At 47.2% G+C, this 20,976-nt stretch overlaps 1 protein-coding gene and 2 pseudogenes across 1 annotated transcript; all 3 read right to left on the bottom strand.

Annotated features, from left to right (window-relative positions):
* Positions 1 to 4,425: 4,425 nt before the first annotated feature.
* Positions 4,426 to 5,766, bottom strand: LOC125538579 (agmatine coumaroyltransferase-2 pseudogene; annotated as a pseudogene).
* A 5,161-nt stretch (positions 5,767 to 10,927) lies between these two features.
* Positions 10,928 to 12,265, bottom strand: LOC147988037 (agmatine coumaroyltransferase-2 pseudogene; annotated as a pseudogene).
* Positions 12,266 to 16,692: 4,427 nt separating this feature from the next.
* On the bottom strand, positions 16,693 to 17,900 carry LOC125534656 (uncharacterized). Its single transcript, XM_087540500.1, has one exon. The coding sequence runs from the start codon at positions 17,829 to 17,831 to the stop codon at positions 17,454 to 17,456; it is 378 nt and encodes a 125-aa protein (XP_087396626.1). The 5' UTR covers positions 17,832 to 17,900; the 3' UTR covers positions 16,693 to 17,453.
* Between the last annotated feature and the right edge of the window lie 3,076 nt (positions 17,901 to 20,976).

The raw sequence follows: 20,976 nt of genomic DNA, 5'->3' as shown, positions 1-20,976 counted from the left end.
TTTTTTCCCATTGCAATGCACGGGACCTTTTGCTAGTATCACCAACCCCGCTAGTAGGGGAAATCTACCCAAGGTTGGCTTCCGCGGATTCTTCACTTAAAATCGAAGGGTATGTCTCTACAGACCTAAAGTTGTGATTACTTATGGTAGAAATACCACACGAGCATTACACCTTGGCATCGCCCCCCGTGCTCTCTCTCTCTCTCTCATGTTTGTCTTTCTTCTCCACCCATGTTTCTCTTTCTTCACCACCGGTCGGTTCTCACCCACGTGTTCACTCCTAGCTACGAAACAAATTACTCCCTCTGTCTAGGTGTGTAAGTCATCTTACAAAAATCAAATATTCCCAAAAATCCTAGGCGCATTGCATTAAATTTCTTTCTCGTTCCCCTCCCAGCCTCGTACTACTGCCCACGTAGAATAAGTGCAGGAGAGAAGAGGAGGTGCCAGCCAGTGCATGCATCGCGGCTGGACTTTGATTAGGCAAGGGATTGATGGTTGTTTTGCATGCACTCATGTATTCAATGCTGATTTTATTTCTGTTTTAAACCGGCGCTGTGATAGGAAGATTCCCTGCTTGTCGTGCTTCTTCTCGTCCAATCTCAATCCACCTAGGTCGCGGTGCTCTTCCTAATGTGACTTACACAACTAGACGGAGGGAGTAAGGTTCATCCTAGCTACTATCAAATGACAGTACACATCATTAAGAGCTAAATGGATGAATGGGGAAAGTTCATCATCCCTCATCTTCCTCTTCCTCTTACCTATTCTGTTGCTATTGCAGCTGTTCTTCTTCTTCTTCTTCTTCTTCTTCTTCTTATTTTCTTCTTATTTTCTTCTTTTTTTCAGAACTAAACCTAAAACTAAACTAAACATAAACCTAAAACTATAACTGAAACTAAAACTAAATATAAACTAAATATAAACCTAGAACTAAAAAACCGAAAAAAGAGGAGGAGGAGGAGCTCACCGCAGGGGAGGGGGTGGCCGGTGGAGGAGGGGGGCGGCCCGGTGGAGGAGGTCCGCCGCAGGGGAGGGGGCGGCGACGCGACCTTCCTCACGGCGGGGCTCGGGCGGCCACCGCAGGGGAGGGGCGTCGTGGCCGGGGCGGTGGGGCGATGTTGTCGGGGCGGCGGGGGCGCGGTGGGGGTCGGGAGCAGGGCGGCGAGGCGGGGCGGTGGGAGGGTAGGGGCAGCGTGGGCATGATGGGGGCCGGGGACGAGGCGGCGGGGGCACGGTGGGGGTCAGGGCGTGGTGGGGGTCGGGGGCGGGGCGGGGGGGGGGGTCAGAACTGGCGGGGGCGTGGTGGGGGTCGAAGGCGGGGCGGTGGTCGGTCGGCGGTGGGGCTCGGTGCGGTTGGGTCGGAGGAGCAGAGAGAGAAGAGAGAGGCGTGGGGGTGCGTCATTATTAGCCATTATGTATTAACCTCTTTACTGTCTGCTAACGGACGACAAAGTGATGTAGACCGAACCTCGTGGTGAGATCCGATCGGTTGTTGCGGCCCGATCTTTCACGGTACTCCACCTCTAGTAGTAGTAGCCTCTCACCCGCGCACGCGATGCACACGAAGTAGAGGGTTTTGAACCTTGCGGCTCAGCACGAGAGAAACAATCTGGATGACGGCACCTCACGCGCAAAACAATTTCCTCGCAGAAATCGCAACAAAGAGGTTTTCTAAAGTTACCTCAAAAACTTGATACGGGTGTCTACCCTCGAAAACACATCTGTTTATTTCATCTCAAAAAATAACCTCCTTTTACAACGACGCACACATAGGCTTTATAGAAGTAGCCGACTTGGAAGACACGCACAATTAAAATCTTTCCTAAAGACGCACGTACAAATACTTCTTTTAATCTGGACTCTTTGTAGATTTAAACTAATTAACTAAATTACCGGCAAGCTTGGTGGGCCCCATCCATTCTCCTTTAAACATCTATAAGCCCACGTGAGAAACCTTCTCACGCGCGTCTCTCTGGTGGTCGTGGTCGTCCAAAGAAGTAGAAGCAAATCATATGCTTCCTTTTAATTAGTTGCATCTGGCTCAACACATAAGGGTGCATGCATCTTGACGTCCATGTTGAAAACTTCTTCCAACTGCGCGTCCAAGAATCTAGTGTCCGTGACCAGCTAAAGTAAAACCCTTGATCAGCGTAGCTACCTTGATGGACTTCCTTTTTAAATTGATGCACTGCCTTCTTACCTCTCCCGTACATATTTGAGCATGCAAATTCCTTATTTGATTGGTTAAGTACAAGAAATCCCACGTCCATACATTGCATGTGCAATGCATCAACATGCATGCGTGTAACATTGACTAGTGCCATCTTATCACTGTAGTTCATGCATAAATCTCTTAGAATAAATGCATCGCCAATAACGACTATAGGAATTGCGGTATCTTGATCCTGAGTCGTGTCTTGTACATCCTTGCTATAGTCACTAAGACTAAGACTAGAATTGGTCGTATCACAAAGAGGCTTTACAAAGAGGTGGGGGTGGTGGGCCGTTACAGTAGTGTCGTCCACTGGACCCCACCCAACTCTTTGCCGTCCGCTAGCGGTCTTTGCCATCAGCTTGACGGCAAAGAACTGGCTGATGGCAAATTCCATAATTCCAGTAGTGTGTGTGTGTGTGTGGGGGGGGGGGGGGGGGGGTGCAGGGGGCTTGTCCAAATTCCTCAATCACCCTAAAATCCCTAGCTGCCACCCCTTTGCCCTCGCCAACCGTCGCTCATGTCGTCGGTGTGCCTCCTCGCCGTTGTGGAGGTGCAACTCCGCGTGTTCCTAGGAGCACCAGCTCCCCACTATTTACTTCCCCGTGTCATGTTGTATGCACCATCCGGTCAAGGCCATGGCTACACCGCCGTGGGGCTCCTTGTCCCTAACGCTTGCGGCCGGCTCACGACCTCCTTGTTGGTCTCCCAAGAGGCGGTAGATCTAGGGATAGCCCCTGATGCCCTCAACCCCTTTGCTGTCATGGCCACCCATGTGGACTGTGCTGCGGATTTTGGTCGCTGGCGTCAAGCTCCACATGGGTTACAAGAAGATCCAAAGTAATTTCAAATAGCCAGTGTGTGAACATACATGCTTTAGATCTGTTTATAATAATTTTGTATTGCTAAGACCATGTGGCTTCCTTCCTAGCTAGCTTAATTTGTGCTAATTATGCATAGTGAAAATTTGTACAAGAAGATGCAAAACAATTTCTGGTGGCATGCGTGTGAACATACATGCTCTAGATCTGCATATAATAATTTTGTATTACTAAGATCACGTGGCTTCCTTTCCTTAGTTTTGAGTACTCAATGCAGATGTTTTGTTTCTTCTTCAGTCATCCATACCTCAAATCTGAGAGTGCTTACTATCTTCATAAGTTTCTGGTAAATGTAGTATATATCTTCAGATGAAGGCTACAAATCACTTTATTTAAGGAATACTCAAATTGCAGAGATTTTTTCTTTGATAATCTCTTGATAACTTGGACTACTTTTATTTCTATTTTTCTATCATGATTTTGTTTTTCAAGTTTGAGTGAATATTGGTCCATTGATATCAATCCGCAAATTGATAGTACTATATTTTCAGAAGATGGGTGCATAATAATATCATTAGTTAAAAAAATATTGGCTAGTCAGTCAAATACACGAATGGCAGATATATTCTTATTTTAGTCCTATTCAGAATCATTATCTTCGTGGTTTGAGCCTACAATAGTATTTTGTTATGCAGATTCAGCCAAACGTAGTGCTATTTTACATGGTTGTGCAACAAATCTTTTCTCTCCGAATAGCAATTCAATCAACTATAATTTCTCCTTTCTATGTATTTGAAATAGTTTCGTGTTGTATGAGCAAAAACATGAATTTGATTATGTTTTGTATGACAAAAAGAGCAGATGTAGTCACCTTCAATATTTCATTCTCTTTGGATATATAGAACAAATGTGAAGCTCATGAGGGTGATGAGATCCAATTCACAATGTGAAAGTAGTGCTATTCAATCTAACATGAAAAAGAAAGTGTTGCATGGGCAGCTTGCCTAGAGGGCCAGCAGATAATAACAATAAAATTGCAAGAAGAGGGTGGCATTTACAATTGCATGGAGTCATGATGACTACCAACAAATCTAAATCTGCATTTGTCCTTATACAAATGGAAATCATGTACATGCTCGACACATATTCCGAATTAGAATAATAGTCACATGTATGTATATATTGTTTTTTTTGAGAAATATGTATATATTGTTTGGTATTATGTGGCAACGCATGGGCACACATATTTCTGAACAAATTATAACATATGCAAGAATAAGTCTATCAGAATGCCCTGGTGCCCATGTCAAGTCTAGCAACGGATTAACAACGTTACCATGCAAATTAATACCGCTATTGCCCTATGATACGGTAGAGACACGCATGCACCTAAAGCCGTGCGGCCTCCAGCGGCGGCACCGGCAGGGAGTAGCAGCACTTCTTGAAGTTGTCCATGGTGCGGCTGAACAATGGCACGTAGGCGTCCACGCTCCCGTTGCCCACCAAGGACTTGACGACGTAGATGGCGCCGTCCACCGGCGCAGGACTGTAGCAGGGCCTGAAGAAGAAGGGTGCTCCACAGCCAAAGTCCAGCCTGGGGAACGGGATCGCTAGCAGGCTGTCCAGGTCAACATTGGTGCCTAGCCGGACCTCCACCGCGTCCGCCGTCGGCACCAGCTTCTCCTCCTCCACCGCCCCGGAGCTCGCGAAGTCGATGAACGACCTGAAATAAGCGTCGTCCATCCGGGCCACCTCCCGTGATATGAGCTCCACGGCGTACCGCAAAGGCCGGTCTAGCAGCTGCCGCACCGTTGTCGTCGGCCACGCCCAGAGCACCACACTGCCAGTGTATCCCTCCGGCACCCGTGGGCGGCGCATCCGCCTTCGCCCGTTCACGGCGATGCGGATCCTGGTCGTCTGCCGCCCTTCGAGCCCACGCGACTCCGTGAGGCACCGCCAGAAGTGCGCCGCCAGGCACTGCAGTGTGGTGTAAGACCGGGGGCCACCGTCCGATACCAGCGACTTCAGCTCCATGATCCACTCCCGGCTAAAGTGCACCTTGTGTACGACCACCTCGTCGCCGGCGTGGACAATGCCGTCGCCACGGGTTCCCGGCTTCTCGTCACGAGGCTTGAGCTCCACGCCACGGTGCTCGAATCTGATCTGCGGCAGGGCCCGTCGCGCGAAGAGCGACATACGATCATGGACCGGGACAGGGTCGATGGCGACGCCGCGAGTGGTCTGACCCCACGCGACCATGAAATTCCACATGGCGGGCCCGTCGGCCACCTTGTGGTGCATGGTGAAGCCCAGGACCATGGAGCCGCAGAGAAACCGCGTGGCCTGAACCAGCAGCAGCTCCTCGACGCCGTCACAACTAGGGTATAGGCTCAGTACCTTGCTTCCAGCGGCCAGCAGCGCGACGGCGCCGCTGCCCAGCTCGGAGTGGGCCATAGCCTCGACAAACCGCGCGCCAGCGTCACAGAGCACGATCGCGGGGCCGGCGCCGAGGCGGCCTGCCCATTCGGGGTACGCAGCCAGCGCCCTGGCGAGCGCCGCCTCGAGGGCGACGCTGGGTGGCGCGGGCGGGTGGAAGGCGTACACGTAGAAGATGTACTCGTCGTAGTTCACCCTGTCGAACACACTCAGTGGGATCACGTTGCCGCCGGCGCTACCATCTTTGCCGTAGTCGGGCTTCACGGACTTCGATGATTGCACGGTGATCTTCATTACTAACTACTCCACGGTGATCACAGAGTAGGATGATATATGTATTGGCCGCTTCATTATAATAAACTCAAATATGGTCATCAACATGGGATCTAGGGAATATGCTTGCGTTGCCGTTTGATTTATTGGCATCAAAAAGGCGGCAGCGGCGGCCGGACCGGCATGTCGTGTAGATTTGATGCGTTTATTAGCTTTAAAGTTTTAAATAGCCGGCTATAGCTCGCTATAGGGGTTTATAGGATTCATGTACAGTTGTAGGTATTTAAAACAATGGTTAGCCTCCCTGGGCTTGTCGCCGGCTAGTTGTACTATGTTGATTAGTATATATGTGGAGAAGCACCCGTTAAGCATGCTTCGAAGAGTAGGCAGGATTGTTGAACCTCGTTAACAAATATTGCCATCGTGTTGTGATTGTTTGTTTTTGTAGGATCGACCGTAAGCCTCTGACAATAATAACATGTATACATGCTTGCACTGTTTTTTTATTACCACCGAGTGACCATCACAGAGAGCGTGACACCGGCGACAGCTTGTAGGTAGAAGGTGAGTTGGAATTGTTTGGCAATTTTTGGCCGGCCACCGAAGCCATTGAGAGGAAGATCAATACGTCAACATCACATGCATGTCCAAATCTAAGATGCCAGCTTCAGCATCTTCGAAGGGCCATGGCCTGCCGGCGCTGCGGACAGAGCTACAGCGCATGCAGCCAAGCTAACACGGCACGTCGAGCCACCACATACAAAGCTTCTTACACCTTTTGATTTCAACACATGTAGACTTCTGCTGACCAGACCAGTTGTTGCCATGGTCCAGAATCATGCTTTCAGAAGAACATAACAGGGCCCGACAAAAGGGCCATCCAATAATCCACTTCACGACGAGGGGAGGCTCTTGAATATCCACGTATTGAGGCCGGCTATTTTATTAATCCGTGTGGATTCATAACTTTAATATGGAATTATATCAGAGTGGAGGCCCGCTGGCTGAGGCGGGCAGCATGGACGACGTCCGGCATCGCGCAAGTATGGGGGCCGACTTGTCTATGTTGGTGCTCTCCTTCGCGTTGTGCTTTCCTTGCGTGTGGCCCGTTCGTCAACCGGATCAAAGCCTTTGACCACTAAGGCATTCGAGCATGCTACGTGGCGGCTGTCGGTGGTCACTAGGTTGTATCATCCGGGTCCACCGTCCCTGATAGAGACTCATGTGTAGGCACTTTTTTCATGGAAGCGCCGACCCAGACCCAATGGCTAAAGTTGGGCAAGGAGTGGAAGGAGGTGCTTCTCACTCCTCCTGCTATGGTTGTGTGGCAGTGAAGTGGATGATTGACGGTGTCTAGGGGATGCTGGTGCGGCGAACCCGAATGTCGAGCTTCCCGGTTTGCTTTCTGACAGGTTCCATGGTGGCTTTACTCTTGATTGTGTGGACGGCAAGGGGTGTAGCGACCGAAGGCTCTAGGCAGTTTCCAAATTTGATGTGGATAGGCTGCCCTCTTTGCCGTGGTGACCGGACTCCTCCTGTTTGCACCGGTAATTTTCCGATAATCCTACATCTACGTAAGGCCTACAAAGACTTCTTTTTTTTGAAAGCCTATCGGTGTTTTATTTCATGGGCAAAAGAGTTACATCATTTATTACATAAGGAAGAATGAAATTGGGTGGATCTCCATCCCAATCAAAAGCAGACTGAGTATCATAAGAGTGCTTCGCCAGATGGTGAGCAACTTGATTGGCTTCCCTAGGGCAGTGGGAGAAAGAAACTCCATCAATCATCTTGGCTCTCTCAAAGCAGTCAGCTATCATCTCCAGCTCCCCATTGCATGCCTGAATGAGCTCCAATGAATCGGACTCACATGTGATATGGGTGCAGCCCAACTTCTCAACTAATTCTAGTCCTTTTAGCAGTGCAAGGGCCTCCGCCGAGGCAATATCAAAGGCCGTATGAAAAGGACTTGCAGCTCCTGCCACAGCCTCACCTGCGCTATTACGTATGACGACCCCAACTGCACCCGAACCATCTTGACGGAAAGCAGCTTCTGTATTTAATTTATAACATCGTCGGCTTGGCTTTTCCCACGTTATTTCATGTGGTTTACTGGAATGGGAATCCGCTACAGTTTCGCCCTTTGCTTCCCTCCTTTGCCACCATACATACCAACACGCAACGGCTACTGACTCCTGCAATCCTAACATACCCAGGACCGGCGACTTCCTGTTTGGGTTGCAAATAATATGCTCAAGTACTACTGATCCTGACATGTCTGCAATCCATGCATCATCAATGATATCCAGGAGCCCGAGCGCAGACCAAACCTTCCGTGCACGAGTGCATGTAAATAACAAGTGTCGGATATTCTCCGGACCCGACCGACAAATAGAGCATTGTGGTAAGACGGGTATGTGTCGCGAAGCAAGGATCGCCATGCTTGGAAATGTACCATGCAGAGCCTTCCATAGAAACACCTTAATCTTACTTGGAATTTTTAGCTTCCATAAAATGTCCCACACCGGGTTCGGTTCAGCAGAGCCTTGCCCGTCTTCTCTTCTGGTTCGTGCGCCGAACTGATGATCCCATTCAATGTGATAGGCAGAACGGACAGAGAACAAAAAGTTTTTTGTCTTATGCCATGCCACAAAATCTTCCTGTAGAAGTGGACTCAACGAGATTGCAAGAATATTGTTTGCATCAATGGGTAAGAAAATATCTTTGATAAGTTGTTCGTCCCAGCTACCATTATGTTGATCAATCAACTCATCAACAGTACGCAAAATACAGTTTCCCCTCCTGGTAAAAACTTTCCTGGAATGACTATTTGGGATCCAATGGTCCTCCCAAATGTTAATTTTTTTCTCCTGAGCCAACTCTCCAAATGTGTCCACGCTTAAAAGTTTATAGTCCTGCAAAAATGCTCTGCCAGGTGTAAGAAGAGCCTTTTTTTGGACCTGCATTAAGTAATTTCCCATAAGGATAATATTTCGCTCTCAAAACTTGAGCACAAAGTGAGTCAGGATTATTTAGCAATCTCCATGTCTGTTTTGAGAGCATAGCCATGTTAAACGAAAATAGATCTCGAAATCCCATGCCGCCCAACTTTTTTGGAACACATATTCTCCACCAAGAAAACCAGTGCAACTTCTTTTGATCCTCAGAATCTCCCCACCAAAAGGCAGACATAGCATCATTCATCTCTTTGCATAATGTTTTGGGGATATTGAAAACAGCCATGGCAAACACTGGAATGGACTGAATTACTGCCTTCAAGAGAATTTCTTTCGCCCCTGTGGAAAGTAGCTTCTCCTTCTATCCCTTCAATCTTTCGATGATCCTTTCAAGCAAATAAACAAAACTATCACTTTTATCCAGCCCCACCATAGAGGGTAGGCCCAGGTACTTTTCAGAAATTGCTTCAATGTGGATATTAAGTTCAGTACACATCTGGGCTTTTATTTCCACATCAACATTTGGACTGAAAAAAATACTGCATTTAGCTTCACTAATAAGCTGGCCTGAATTAGCACAATAAGCATCAAGCACTGATCTCAACGAGGTTGCATTAATCATATCTGCCTTCATATGTATAAGGGAATCATCAGCGAATAGTAAATGAGATACTGATGGTGCATTTCTGCACACCCGAACACCCTCTATGCCACGAACCTCCTCTTGTTGAGCTAGAGCACTTGAAAGCCCTTCTGCACATAAGAGAAACAAATAAGGTGATAACGGGTCCCCTTGACGGAGGCCCCTGCTTGGCACAAACATATCTGTCTCTTGATCATTAAATCTAACTCTGTATTTAACTGAACTGACACATGCCATCAACAAGTCAATAAAATCACCATGAAAGCCGAGCCTACTCAACATTCTTTCCAAAAAGATCCATTCAATGCGGTCATATGCCTTGTGCATATCAAGCTTTATTGCACAATATCCTATCTTGCCCTTCTTCTTGTTTTTTATAGTATGCATACTTTCATAGGCAAAGCGAATGTTGTCAGAGATTGATCTCCCAGGTACAAAAGCACTATGGACAGGAGATATTACTTCATCCAAAATAGCCTTTAAACGAAAAGCTATCATTTTAGAGATGATTTTATACAAGACATAGCATAAACTGATAGGCCTGTACTGTGATATATTTTCTGGGGAATCCACTTTAGGTATTAGAACTATCACAGTATCATTCTAACCATCAGGAATAACTTTATTATTTATTGCGCTCAACACTTCACTTGTAAGTAAATCTCCAAAAACGTGCCAACATTTTTTAAAGAACACGGCATGCAATCCATGCGTACCTGGTGCTTTTGTGTCACCTATAGAGAATAAAGCCTTTTTCACCTCCTCCGCAGAGTATGGTTTCAGAAGCTCATTGTTCATGTTTTCTGTAACACAAGGCATGACATGATTTATGAAAACCGGGTCCGGTTCCTCAATCTCTGTAGAGAATAGACCAGCAAAATAATCTGAAATTAGAGGATTCAAATATGCCGTACCTTCTTGCCAAACACCCTGGGCATTCCTTAGTTTTTTAATACGGTTTCTCAGAGGTCTTGCTGAGGCAAAGTTCTGGAAGTACGCCGTGTTATGGTCTCCAAACCGCAGCCAATTCAGCCTGCTTCGTTGAGCCCAATACATTTCTTCCATCTCTAGTAATTTTTCTATCTCCATTGCTAGTTCCTCCTGCCTCGCTACATTTTCACTGGACAGTTCTTGCCTCGAGACCTCCTCCATCTCCTTTTTTACACTGCGAAGTTCATTCTTTGTTCCCGTGATTTTTAGGTGGGTAGGGCCCCCTTCCTCCTCCTTCTCCAATACTAATTACCCACGTTGCACTTTATGTAAAACACGTAACATTATTTACGTAAGTATAGCATTGCTCACGCTGTCTGACGCACCCGTGTTCGCCACATGTAAAGATTAAGAAGATACTCCCTCCGTTCCGAATTACTCGTCGCAGAAATGGATGTATCTAGAAGTAGATACATCCACGACGAGTAATTCGGAACGGAGGGAGTACATTTCAATAAAGAAGCTTCTCCAACATATATTCTGAATTTGCATCTACCAATTGCTCGTGCAATAGATAGAGTACAAAACAATTGTTGAGATCCGCCGGGATTGACAAAGTACAACGTAACACAACCGGCGCCTATGCATGCACCTAATAAGCACCTTCTTCGTCGGCCATGGGCGGCATGGAGGAGTAGCAGCACTTCTTGAAGGCCTCCATGGTGCGGCCGAAGAGGGGCACGTAGGCGTCCACGCTCCCATCACCCTCGAAGGACTGCACGATATACATGAATCCATCCACCGGCACGTTGCTGTACCCGGGCAAGAAGAAGAAGGGCCGGCTGCCGCCCAAGTCCGTCTCGTAGAACGGGATCCCCAGCAGGCTGTCCACCTCCACGTTCGGGCTCAGCGTTACCTCCAGCGAGTCCGCCGTCGGCACCAGCTGCTCCTTCTCCACCTCCCCGGAGCTCGCGAAATCGATGAACGACCGGAAGTAGGAGTCGTCCATGCGGGCCACCTCCCGGGAAACGAGCTCCACGGCGTCCCGGAATGGCCGGCCCACCAGGTCCTGCACGGTGGTCGTCGGCCACGCCCAGAGCACCACGTTGCCCGTGTACCCAGCGGGCACCCGCGGGCCGCTCATCCGCGTCCGCCCGTTAACGGCGATGCGCATCCTGGTGGTCGCGCCCGCGTCCAGCCCGCGCGCCTTGGTGATGCACCGCCAGAGATGCGCCGCCAGGCACTGCAGCGTGGTGCACGGTCTGGCGGCGCCCTCCGACGCCTTCGACTTGAGCGCCATGATCCACTCCCGGCTGAAGTGCACCCTGTGTATCAGCACCGCCTCATCGCCGGCGTGGGTTCCCGACTTGTCGCCGTGAGACTTGAACTCGTTGACGCGGTGGTCGAACTCGATCTGCGGCGGGTCCCGCGGCGCGAACAGTGACGTCCGGTCGTGCACGGGGACGGGGCTGATGGCGACGCCGCGGGTGGCCTGCCCCCACGCGAACAGGAAAGTCCAGATGGCGTGCCCATCGGCCACCTTGTGATGCATGCTGACGCCAATAATGATGGAGCCGCACTGGAACTGCGTGACCTGGGCCAGCAGCAGCTCGTCGGCGCCGTAGCAGCGCGGGAACATGCTAAGCAGCTTGTCCCCCGTGGTCAGCTGCATGAGGCTGCTGGCGAGCTTGGCGTCGGCCGTCGCCTCGACGAACCGCGCGCCAGCGTCGTCGAGCACGATGGCACGGTTGCCATCGGCATCCGCGCCGAGCCGCCCGGCCCACTCGCGGTACTCGGCCAGCGCCTTGGCAAGCCCCGCCACGAGGACGTCGTTGGCCGGTGCAGGCGGGTGGAAGGCGCACAGGCCGGTGACGTACTCGTCGTAGCTCACCTTGTCAAATACGCTGAGTGGGACGACGTCGGTGGAGGGGCCGCCGTGGTCACCATAGTCAGGTTTCACGGGCATGGACGAGTGCACAGTGACCTCCATTATGTGATTTTACCTGGCCGGCCGGCCGGCGTTTGGGAGCTCAAAATAGACGAGCTTGCTCTTGGATGGAGAGAACGTACAGCCTGCTTTTGGTTTGTTCTCCCGAGTGGAGCAGAAGGGAAGGGATACATATATATCTATTTAGTTGAGCTCTCCAATTAGAGCGGGATCATCTATCTTATTTTGACTGGGTCAACAATTTGTAAAGTTCTCTCACTCAATATTTTTATAATATAGACTATGTTTTCTAATTTTTTAAATGTCACAATTAATTCAGGTCTTCAATTTGAATTTAGGTCATCCGATTTTGACTAGGTCAACAATTTCTCTAAGAGTTCCTCTTCCATTTCATTGAGGTATTAAATTTTGAATTTGGTTCAGGAGTTTGATCGGGCCAACGATTTTTAAAATCAATCAGCAGCAACCGGGCTATAAGAACTTATCAATCCTTCGCACCATCTAGAAAAAAGAAACACCGCCATATGATACTCTAGCACCAATGTAGTACATGCAGCCACTGACGTGAAATTTTTGCCAAATAAGTATGAATTAATTAGCGGATAACACAGTAACACACCGTGAAAGGCCCAAAAAATCACCGCATTATAAATAAAAATAAAACAACTGCATCATCTCCCCCACCCGCCAAACTTAATATTTCATTAGTTTGAAAATATATGTGGTATTAGTTTTTGGGAAGTCAAATTTCTTTTACTTTAACCAAGTTCAGAGCCAAAAATATTGACATCCACGATATAAAAAAACTGGAAATTCATTTCATGATGAATCTAATAATTCCGATTTGATATTATGAATTTTGATATACTTATCTACAAATATGATCAAACGCTGAGATGTCTGAGTTTTAAAATTAGTAATACACCTTATATTTTGTACATAGTGAGTAATTTTGTTAAGAAACCCAACAACAACGATAGCGCGGCAAAGCGCGCCCAACCCTTCTAGTACTTAAGTTAGTAGCTACATACAAGTTTTTCCATGGAGCACCACCTTCTCTTATAATGAGGGGGCTCCCTCCGATTTCATTTAACAGAAACCATCAAGTTTTACAAATTACTAAACAAAAAAAGAGAAAAATTCATAGCCTACAACACCCTAAACTATGGCAAACTTAACCATGATTCACTAATGAAATCCACCTGGAATTTCATATTATCTTCAGCAGGCAAAGAGAAGCAATCTTTGAGACACTGCTTATAAGACCAAAGGTTTTAGCTATTATGCTTATAAACAGTTCAATGATAACTATAGAACAACAGAAAGGCTATGAACAACTTTTTCTTCTCCATAAGACCTTGCAATAAAGCTCCATCACTTTGTTCTAGCACTTCTACGCACATTTAAACTTTCTTCATTTTTCATGCTTTTTTCTGGAAAACACTCCAATCACTTAGCCATCTAGCGATCATATTAACAGGGACACAACGGTTAGTAGTTTTAGCATTGTTAAAACAGTACTTTTTTTTCTAATTTTCCAAATGTTCCAGAAGACCACAGCTACTCTAGTAAAGATCACATGTTTATCATCAACTCCAAATCTATTTATCCAAGTGTTGAGCAAAGCATCAGCATTATAAGGAATATCAATCAAATTGAAAGCACATTTTATAATATTTCACAACATTCTGGCTAAGGAGCATTTCATGAAGAGATGATACCTTACTCAGACCAAAAATGAATTAATGTGTTTGTCCCGGATACTTGGGTTGGCTGACAACTAGCCACTGTAAGTCAGCTAACCATTACGATATCACTGGTAGAAAAAGGGCCTGTTGTCCCGGTTGCCGACCCTTTAGTCCCGGTTCAGGAACCGGGACTAAAGGCCCTCCACGTGGCCGGTCCACCTTTAGTCCCGGTTGGTAACACCAACCGGTAATAAAGGAAATTTTCTGATTTTCTTTTTGAATTTTTTTTGAATTTTTTTTATTTTCAAATTTCTGAATTATTTTAACCTCTAATCTCTAATCACCCCTCATCACTGCTCAATTTAATCTCTAATCACCCCTCATCATTCCAAATCATCTAACTTCCTGGACGGTCACCCATCCTCCCACTCCCCCAGCCTGAGCACGCTTAACTTCCGGGTTCTATTCTCCCTCGTTTCCAAGTCTGCACTCGTTGTTTTCCTGACAATAGTAAGATGTCAATCCTATTAACCCTCAGGAGTTTAGCTTGAGCATGAAGTCACACATTTCACTATTTGAGTTTGAAACTATTGTTCTAAAAAACAATAATTTTTTAGTAACACTAATATTTCTTGAGTAGTTTGACCATTGTTTGACCATAGTTTGACCATAGTTTGACCAGATTTGACCAAAATTCAAAAAACTGAAATAATTATTTAATAACACTAATATTCTTGAATAATTATTTAGTAACACTTACTTCTTGAATAAGTAGTTTGACCATAGTTTGACCAGATTTAATGAAAATTTAAAAAAACTGAAATTTGAGCATAACTTTTTTTCCTTTTGGAATTTGAGGATTCTACAAATTTGCAAACAGGCTATAGGCAGTCTCCATCGGATGTAACTTTTCGAGTAGATGATTTTTCATATAAATTTTTTTTTAATCCGAGTTCGTATGCAAAAGTTATGCCCATTTTACAAATTCTAGAGAGATTTTGTAAATAAAGTCGAAATTCATATTTGTAAATTTTCCCGACAACTAGACCACATATCACATGGAAAACTTATTTTATTTTATTTTTTTGACATTTCCATCATTTTCTTTTGTTTTTTCGAAAACTGAAAAGGCGGTCCGGGGGGGAGGGGAGTTTGAAAATGGGACCTTTACTACCGGTTCGTGCCATGAACGGGTACTAATGCCTCAAAGCCCATTAGTCCCGGTTGGTGGCACCAACCGGTACTAAAGGTCCCTTTAGTCCCGGTTGGTGCCACCAACCGGTACTAAAGGTCCCTTTAGTCCCGGTTGGTGCCACCAACCGGGACTAATGGGCATCGCATCCTTTAGTCCCGGTTCGTGGCACGAACCGGGACTAAAGGGTCCAGGTGAACCGGAACTAATGCCTTAGCCGCACGAATCGGGATAAATGCACCCATTGGTCCCGGTTCTGGACTGAACCGGGATTAATGGGCTTACCCGGCCAGGACCAAAGCCCCCTTTTCTACTAGTGTCTGGTCGCCAAATAAGTAGGTATGACTAGTCATGTCATATATAAATAAAGCCGATGTAATAACATGTATCGTAGCTAGCTATAAGGAGAAGTACTACTCTATTAAGACATGGCGTACATTTTACTCTCATAAAGATTTTTGGAGCCTGTTCTATAACCGGTTGTAAATCTACAACCCACTTCTGTTCTCTATACTCGTCTCTTTTCCAACTCAACAAAAAAAAATATTTAAATCGTTATGGCCCGTTTATATCACCATATTATACTTGCACTTTGTTTCGTACACCAAATCAAGGAAGAACTTCAGCCTTTACCTTGGGGTTTGCGCCTGCGTGTGCTGATGACTGTGTTGTGGTTATCCCTCTTGTAAGATAAATCCTCTGTGCTGCTGGTTTGGCCTTGATTTTTGTCACTAGTTTTTAGCTCTTAGCTAGGTTGCCTGCAAGCGGTGCATGCGGCAGGAGGGTATTGCGATCATATACTCAACTAAGATCTGGACATGCAAGATGAACAAACCCAAGCGACAGAACTTCTGGACAGGAGAATCAAAAGGAAATATAACCACAATATTCTCCAGTTCAATGGTGGAATGAGTCGAGTCCAAAATAATTTACTTAGTCGCCAGTCAAGTAATTAAATATATACACTTGTCCAGATGCTGCGATCCAGCCTGTAGTTCTTGAACAGCCCGCCCATTCATTTCTGGCATGTACGTAGAGCATGTAGACTAGCCACAATGTAGAGTAATATACACTAGTAACATACACATATCCCTAGACTATATTACTATCTTTATAGTGGGTAGTAACATAAGTGTGATAACGTGCAAACATTCAGTTATTAGGTTATAGACTCGTATTGCTTTGGGACATGTGATGTTACAGTAACTAGCTAAGTTACTGTAACTATCTCTCTCCTCATTAACTCATTGCCACGTAAGCAAATTTGCTGAGTTGGACTCGATGTTACTGATGAACTTACTCCCACTGTGGCTAGTCGTATATATAGCATGTTGTCATGTCATTTACTCCCTCCGTTTTCAAATATAAGTTTTTTTTAGAGATTCCAATAAATGACTACATACGAAGCAAAATGAGTGAATCTATATTTTAAAATATGTTTACATACATCCGTATGTTATAGTCCATTTGAAATGTCTAAAAAAACTTATATTTAAAAACGGAGGGAGTATAAACAAAGCCGATTTAATATCAGCATGTATAGTATTAGCTAGTTATAAGGAAATACTACTCTATTAAGATATGGCGTACATTTTACTCTCCTAATTTTTTTCGGAGTCTGTTCTATAGCCGGCTGTAAATCTACGACCCATTTCTTTTCTCTATACTCATCTCTCTTTTAACTCAAAAAAATATTATAAATCCTTGTGGCCCGCTTATATCATCTTATTATACTTGCTCTTTGTTTCGTGCACCAAATCCAAAAGTTAGAACTTCAGCAGCATTGCCCACTAAATCTTGCTCTCCTCAGCGGCAGCATTCAATATCCCCGACGTGCTTGTCATTCGTCGTCGTTTTCAAGTCCGGGTACCCCAAACCTCGCCGTGGCGACGCTGTAGCACCCGAGCACATACACAAACACAAGGAACACGAGTCCGAATAGCTGCAAGTTTGCCAGCTGCTCGGCACGCTCCAGCACGGCGCCGTCGGGGCACTCGACGTGGGCGTCGGCGCCAGGGGCGGCGAAGCTGCGGGCACAACCAGCAGGGAGCGTAGGACCGTAGAGAGTGAACCCAGTCTGGAAGAACCACATACCCTGGACCGCGATGAGGGCGCCCGTGCCTAGGTCCGCAGGGAAGCTGGTTGGCAGGAGCGCACCGAGGACAATGGCTGCGATACAGAGGCCGATGAGGAGGAGGAGGAGGCGGTGGTAGTAGGCCTCCAAGCCAACGTGGGTGGTGGAGTGGAAGTAGAAGAGCAGGAACTCCGACGTGAAAGCGGTTGCAAACACCAGGCCCAGTGCGGTGTCCGACAGCGGCAGGTACCTGCACTGATTTCCATTGCTGAGAGCTTATGCTACCTCGAATAGTGTGCCAAGATGACTAACTGACCTCGTCGTGTGGGAGAGGAGGGCGAGCGCGCCGAAGAGGAAGAACATGAGCAGCATGCCGGAGTGCTCGAGGCCGTTGAGGTGCGCCGGGTCGACCCCGCGACCGGTCAGGACGCGGAGCGGGTTGGAGTAGAACAGCTCAATGCACATGTCCAGGAAGGCGCCCCCGGTCACCACGTACAGCTCCAGGAGCTGCGGCCCCGCTGAGAAGGGGCTCCAGGCACGGACATGGAACACCGTTGAGTCGGCGGCGAAGCGCACGATGGACGCCCAGACCCGCCACAGGCCCACCAGCAGCAGCAGCGAGCCCGGCAGCGCGTGCCCCACGAAGTCCCCCATCGACGGACGATCACTGCGACTAGTTGGGGTCCTCAAACTGACGTCCTTGATCCGCTCCGGGTCCTTCAGTCTCCTCACCTCGGAGAAAGCAGCAAGAAGTCTAATCCTCGAGCAGTGCAACGAATGGAGAGGAGGCGAAGATAGCAAAGCTACCCGTGGCCATGAGTTGGTTTCACGTGTGTACAATAAGAACCAAAGCTTTAAATAACGCACTAAGCCTCTCAGGGCATCTCCAACAATTTATATGTTAGCTTATTGGTAAAATATGCCATGTCATCAACCAATATCTTAACATATAACAACTCCAATGTGTTGTATGTAGTTTGCCCAGTAGGATGTGAAATAATAAATAAGGTGCTCTCTCATTCTACATTAGAGCTTGTGCAAAGGGTTTTGGTTCATGCACATACAACCTTTCTCTCTTCCCTCATTTATTGTATGTGTCACATCCCTAGCTTCTGGTGCTGCCTAGTGTTTGCATCTTGCTTGTATCATGTTTAAATTTTTGAAACTTGAACTGAGGAAATTTTAAAGCCTCAAAAATTTAATTAAAAGAAGGGCAAATAACCCTAAAAATTGCATTCAATGAACCCAAAATGCTCTTCAATGATGTTTAATATATTTGGCAATGGTCTTGATCCAAAACAAAAATAATGAACATTTTTGAAGAATAATTTTGGGCACTGATTGTAAATCATATTGTATTTTGAACTTGAATTTATATTCATATAACTATAATATATCTTCAAATGCTCCTGAAATAATTTATGGGCATGTGGCTAGGTCCATTTCTGCAACATAAAATATTTCAGAAAAATTTGGCATGAGTTTAAGTTCTATTTTGAATTTAAACAGTGGTAAATAAATAAATAAAGAAAACAGAACAGAAAAATAAAATAGAGCAGAATCTTACCTATAGCCGGCCCAGCTTGACCAGCCCAACACACCAGGCCCTCCACCGTCTTCAACCTCCTGCCAGTGGGCAGGAGGGCGTGTGCCCGCCGTGCGCGCACACGCGCGCGCCACCTCCTGCTTGGTTGGCCTCCCCGACCCCTCTGGACGACGCCACACGCCACCCCGGGCCCCTTTCACTCCTCCCCCCGTGCTCATTCCCTCCGCTGTCCCTCTCGCGCGCACCACCAAACGTCGCCGTCGCCGCCGTTCACTGGCCACGCGCTCCCCGCCGTCCCCTCGACCGCCCGTCGTGTTTGAGAGCTCCGCTACGTCGTCTTCTTCGTCCTCGACGAGCCACGCGAGCCGGGAGGGCCTGGAACGTCGCCACCGCCGTCGTCTTCATCGTCGGCCGCCCGAGATCGCCGTCGTCATTCCGGCCGCACCAGACCTTCCCCGAGCCCGATGACGACGCCCTCGAGATTCTGTGAGCTCCTCTACGTTTACCCCTGCCTCCAAGCTCTAGCTCGTCCCGTAGCTGCTGCACACCGAGCTCCCGCGCTGCCGTCCGCCATGGCCGACGACCGCGTCGTCGCCAAGCTCCCCTAGTCGCTCTGTGCTGCCTAGAGTCCCTCTGGAGCGTCTAGGAACCCCGCACGCCCCTCCGTTCGCTCGCTAGCCAGCTGCAACGCTGCGCCCGCTGGAGGCCGAACTCCGGCCGCCGCCTCCGTCGTCGCTGCCGTCTCTATAGGCCACCCCGGCTCCTGGAGATTGCCCCAGAAGATGCGCCACACCCCCAGCTCGCCATAGCCGCAAACCACGCGCGAAACGGTGCTTTGTAGCGCCGTTCCCAGCAACTCCGGCGTGCCACCGCCGTGCGTTTGGTCGCCGGCGTCAACTGCTGACGTGGCGCTAGATTAGTTAGCACTAATGACCCGGCTAAACACCCTTAGTGCCACTGCCATGTGGGCCCTGTGCCTGTTTAGTTTAGTTTAATTTTTTGTTTAGATTAGTTCATAACCCAGTGGGACCCACTTGTCAGTATTGACTTTGCTGACGTGGCTTTTGATCGGTCCCACCTGTCTGTGACTCGAGCCAGCACTATGAGACTGACGTGTGGGACCCATGGGTCAGGTTTGACCCTGGTCAGCCGCTGTTGACCTGATGACGTCACATCGATGTCATGCTGACGCAGTAATGCTTTTCCAGATTTTAAATAAATCAGAAATGATTTATTTAATTCAGAAAATATCCTAAACTTCAAAAAATCATAGAAAATAAACCATAACTCCAAATGAAATAATTTATATATGAAAAATTATCAGAAAAATCCAATCTATCCATCTGTACTATTTTCATGCATGTTTGATCAACTTATACCTGCTGATCAGGTCAAATCAATTAAATGGCATTTGAATTTCACATATGGAGTTTGAATTTGAACCTTTGGTTCAAACCAACTTCACTTAATCTGGTTGCTAGATGCATTAGCCCAAACACCAGCATTTTGCCATGTCTTGATCATGCATCATATTGTGCATTTGCATTGATTGTATTTCCTTCTGTGTTGCCGGTATTTGTCCCCTCTCACTAGACGACGTTCCGACGATGAGTTCGATGACACCGATGAAGAACTATACTGTCTTCAGAAGTGCCAGGCAAGCAAAACCCCCTTATTCATTCTGATACAATCCCACTCTCTCGCTCCTGCTCTCTTTTACTGCATTAGGACAACACCGATTCAACTGTTACATGCTGTGGTAGTTGAACCCCTTTCCTCTGCATGACCTGTCATTGCCACAGTAAATAGATGAAACCCACTAGCATGAGTAGGAGTTGTTTGAGCCCTGATGTGCCTACTCATTCATGCTTGTTGTCATGCCTGCTACTGCTTAGAGTTGAGTCAGGTCTGATTCATCGGGAGTGAATTGGAACATGGTGAACATGTCCTACTGTTGAGAGCTAAGTGTGTGAACATGATTTGGTAAAGGTAGCGGTGAGAGGCCATGCAGGAGTACATGTTGGGTTGTCTCATTGCAGCCGTCCTTAGGAACTGAGTTCTGTGTTTGTGATCCATGAACATCTACTACCACGCATTGGAATGCTTAAGTGCCCCTCTCGACTTATTAATCAACCTGATCTCTGTCCAGGAGTTGCAACTAATTTCTAGTGTTTGTAGGTAGTGTTAGTAGTCTACCAAGTGGCACCCGGTACAGGTGGGCTTGGGACAGACTAGGCACAGTGGCCCGGTGTA

Source organism: Triticum urartu, chromosome 2A (genome assembly GCF_056163025.1).
Source record: "Triticum urartu cultivar PI428250 chromosome 2A, HENAU_Tu73, whole genome shotgun sequence".
Classification (NCBI taxonomy): domain Eukaryota; kingdom Viridiplantae; phylum Streptophyta; class Magnoliopsida; order Poales; family Poaceae; genus Triticum; species Triticum urartu.
Note: the sequence above shows the minus strand (reverse complement) of the source record. Positions and strands in the feature narration are given on the sequence as shown.

What these genes read in the sequence shown, in the direction of transcription:
- LOC125534656 (XM_087540500.1), bottom strand. Translation starts at nt 17,831, where the DNA reads ATGGGGGACTTCGTGGGGCACGCGCTGCCGGGCTCGCTGCTGCTGCTG.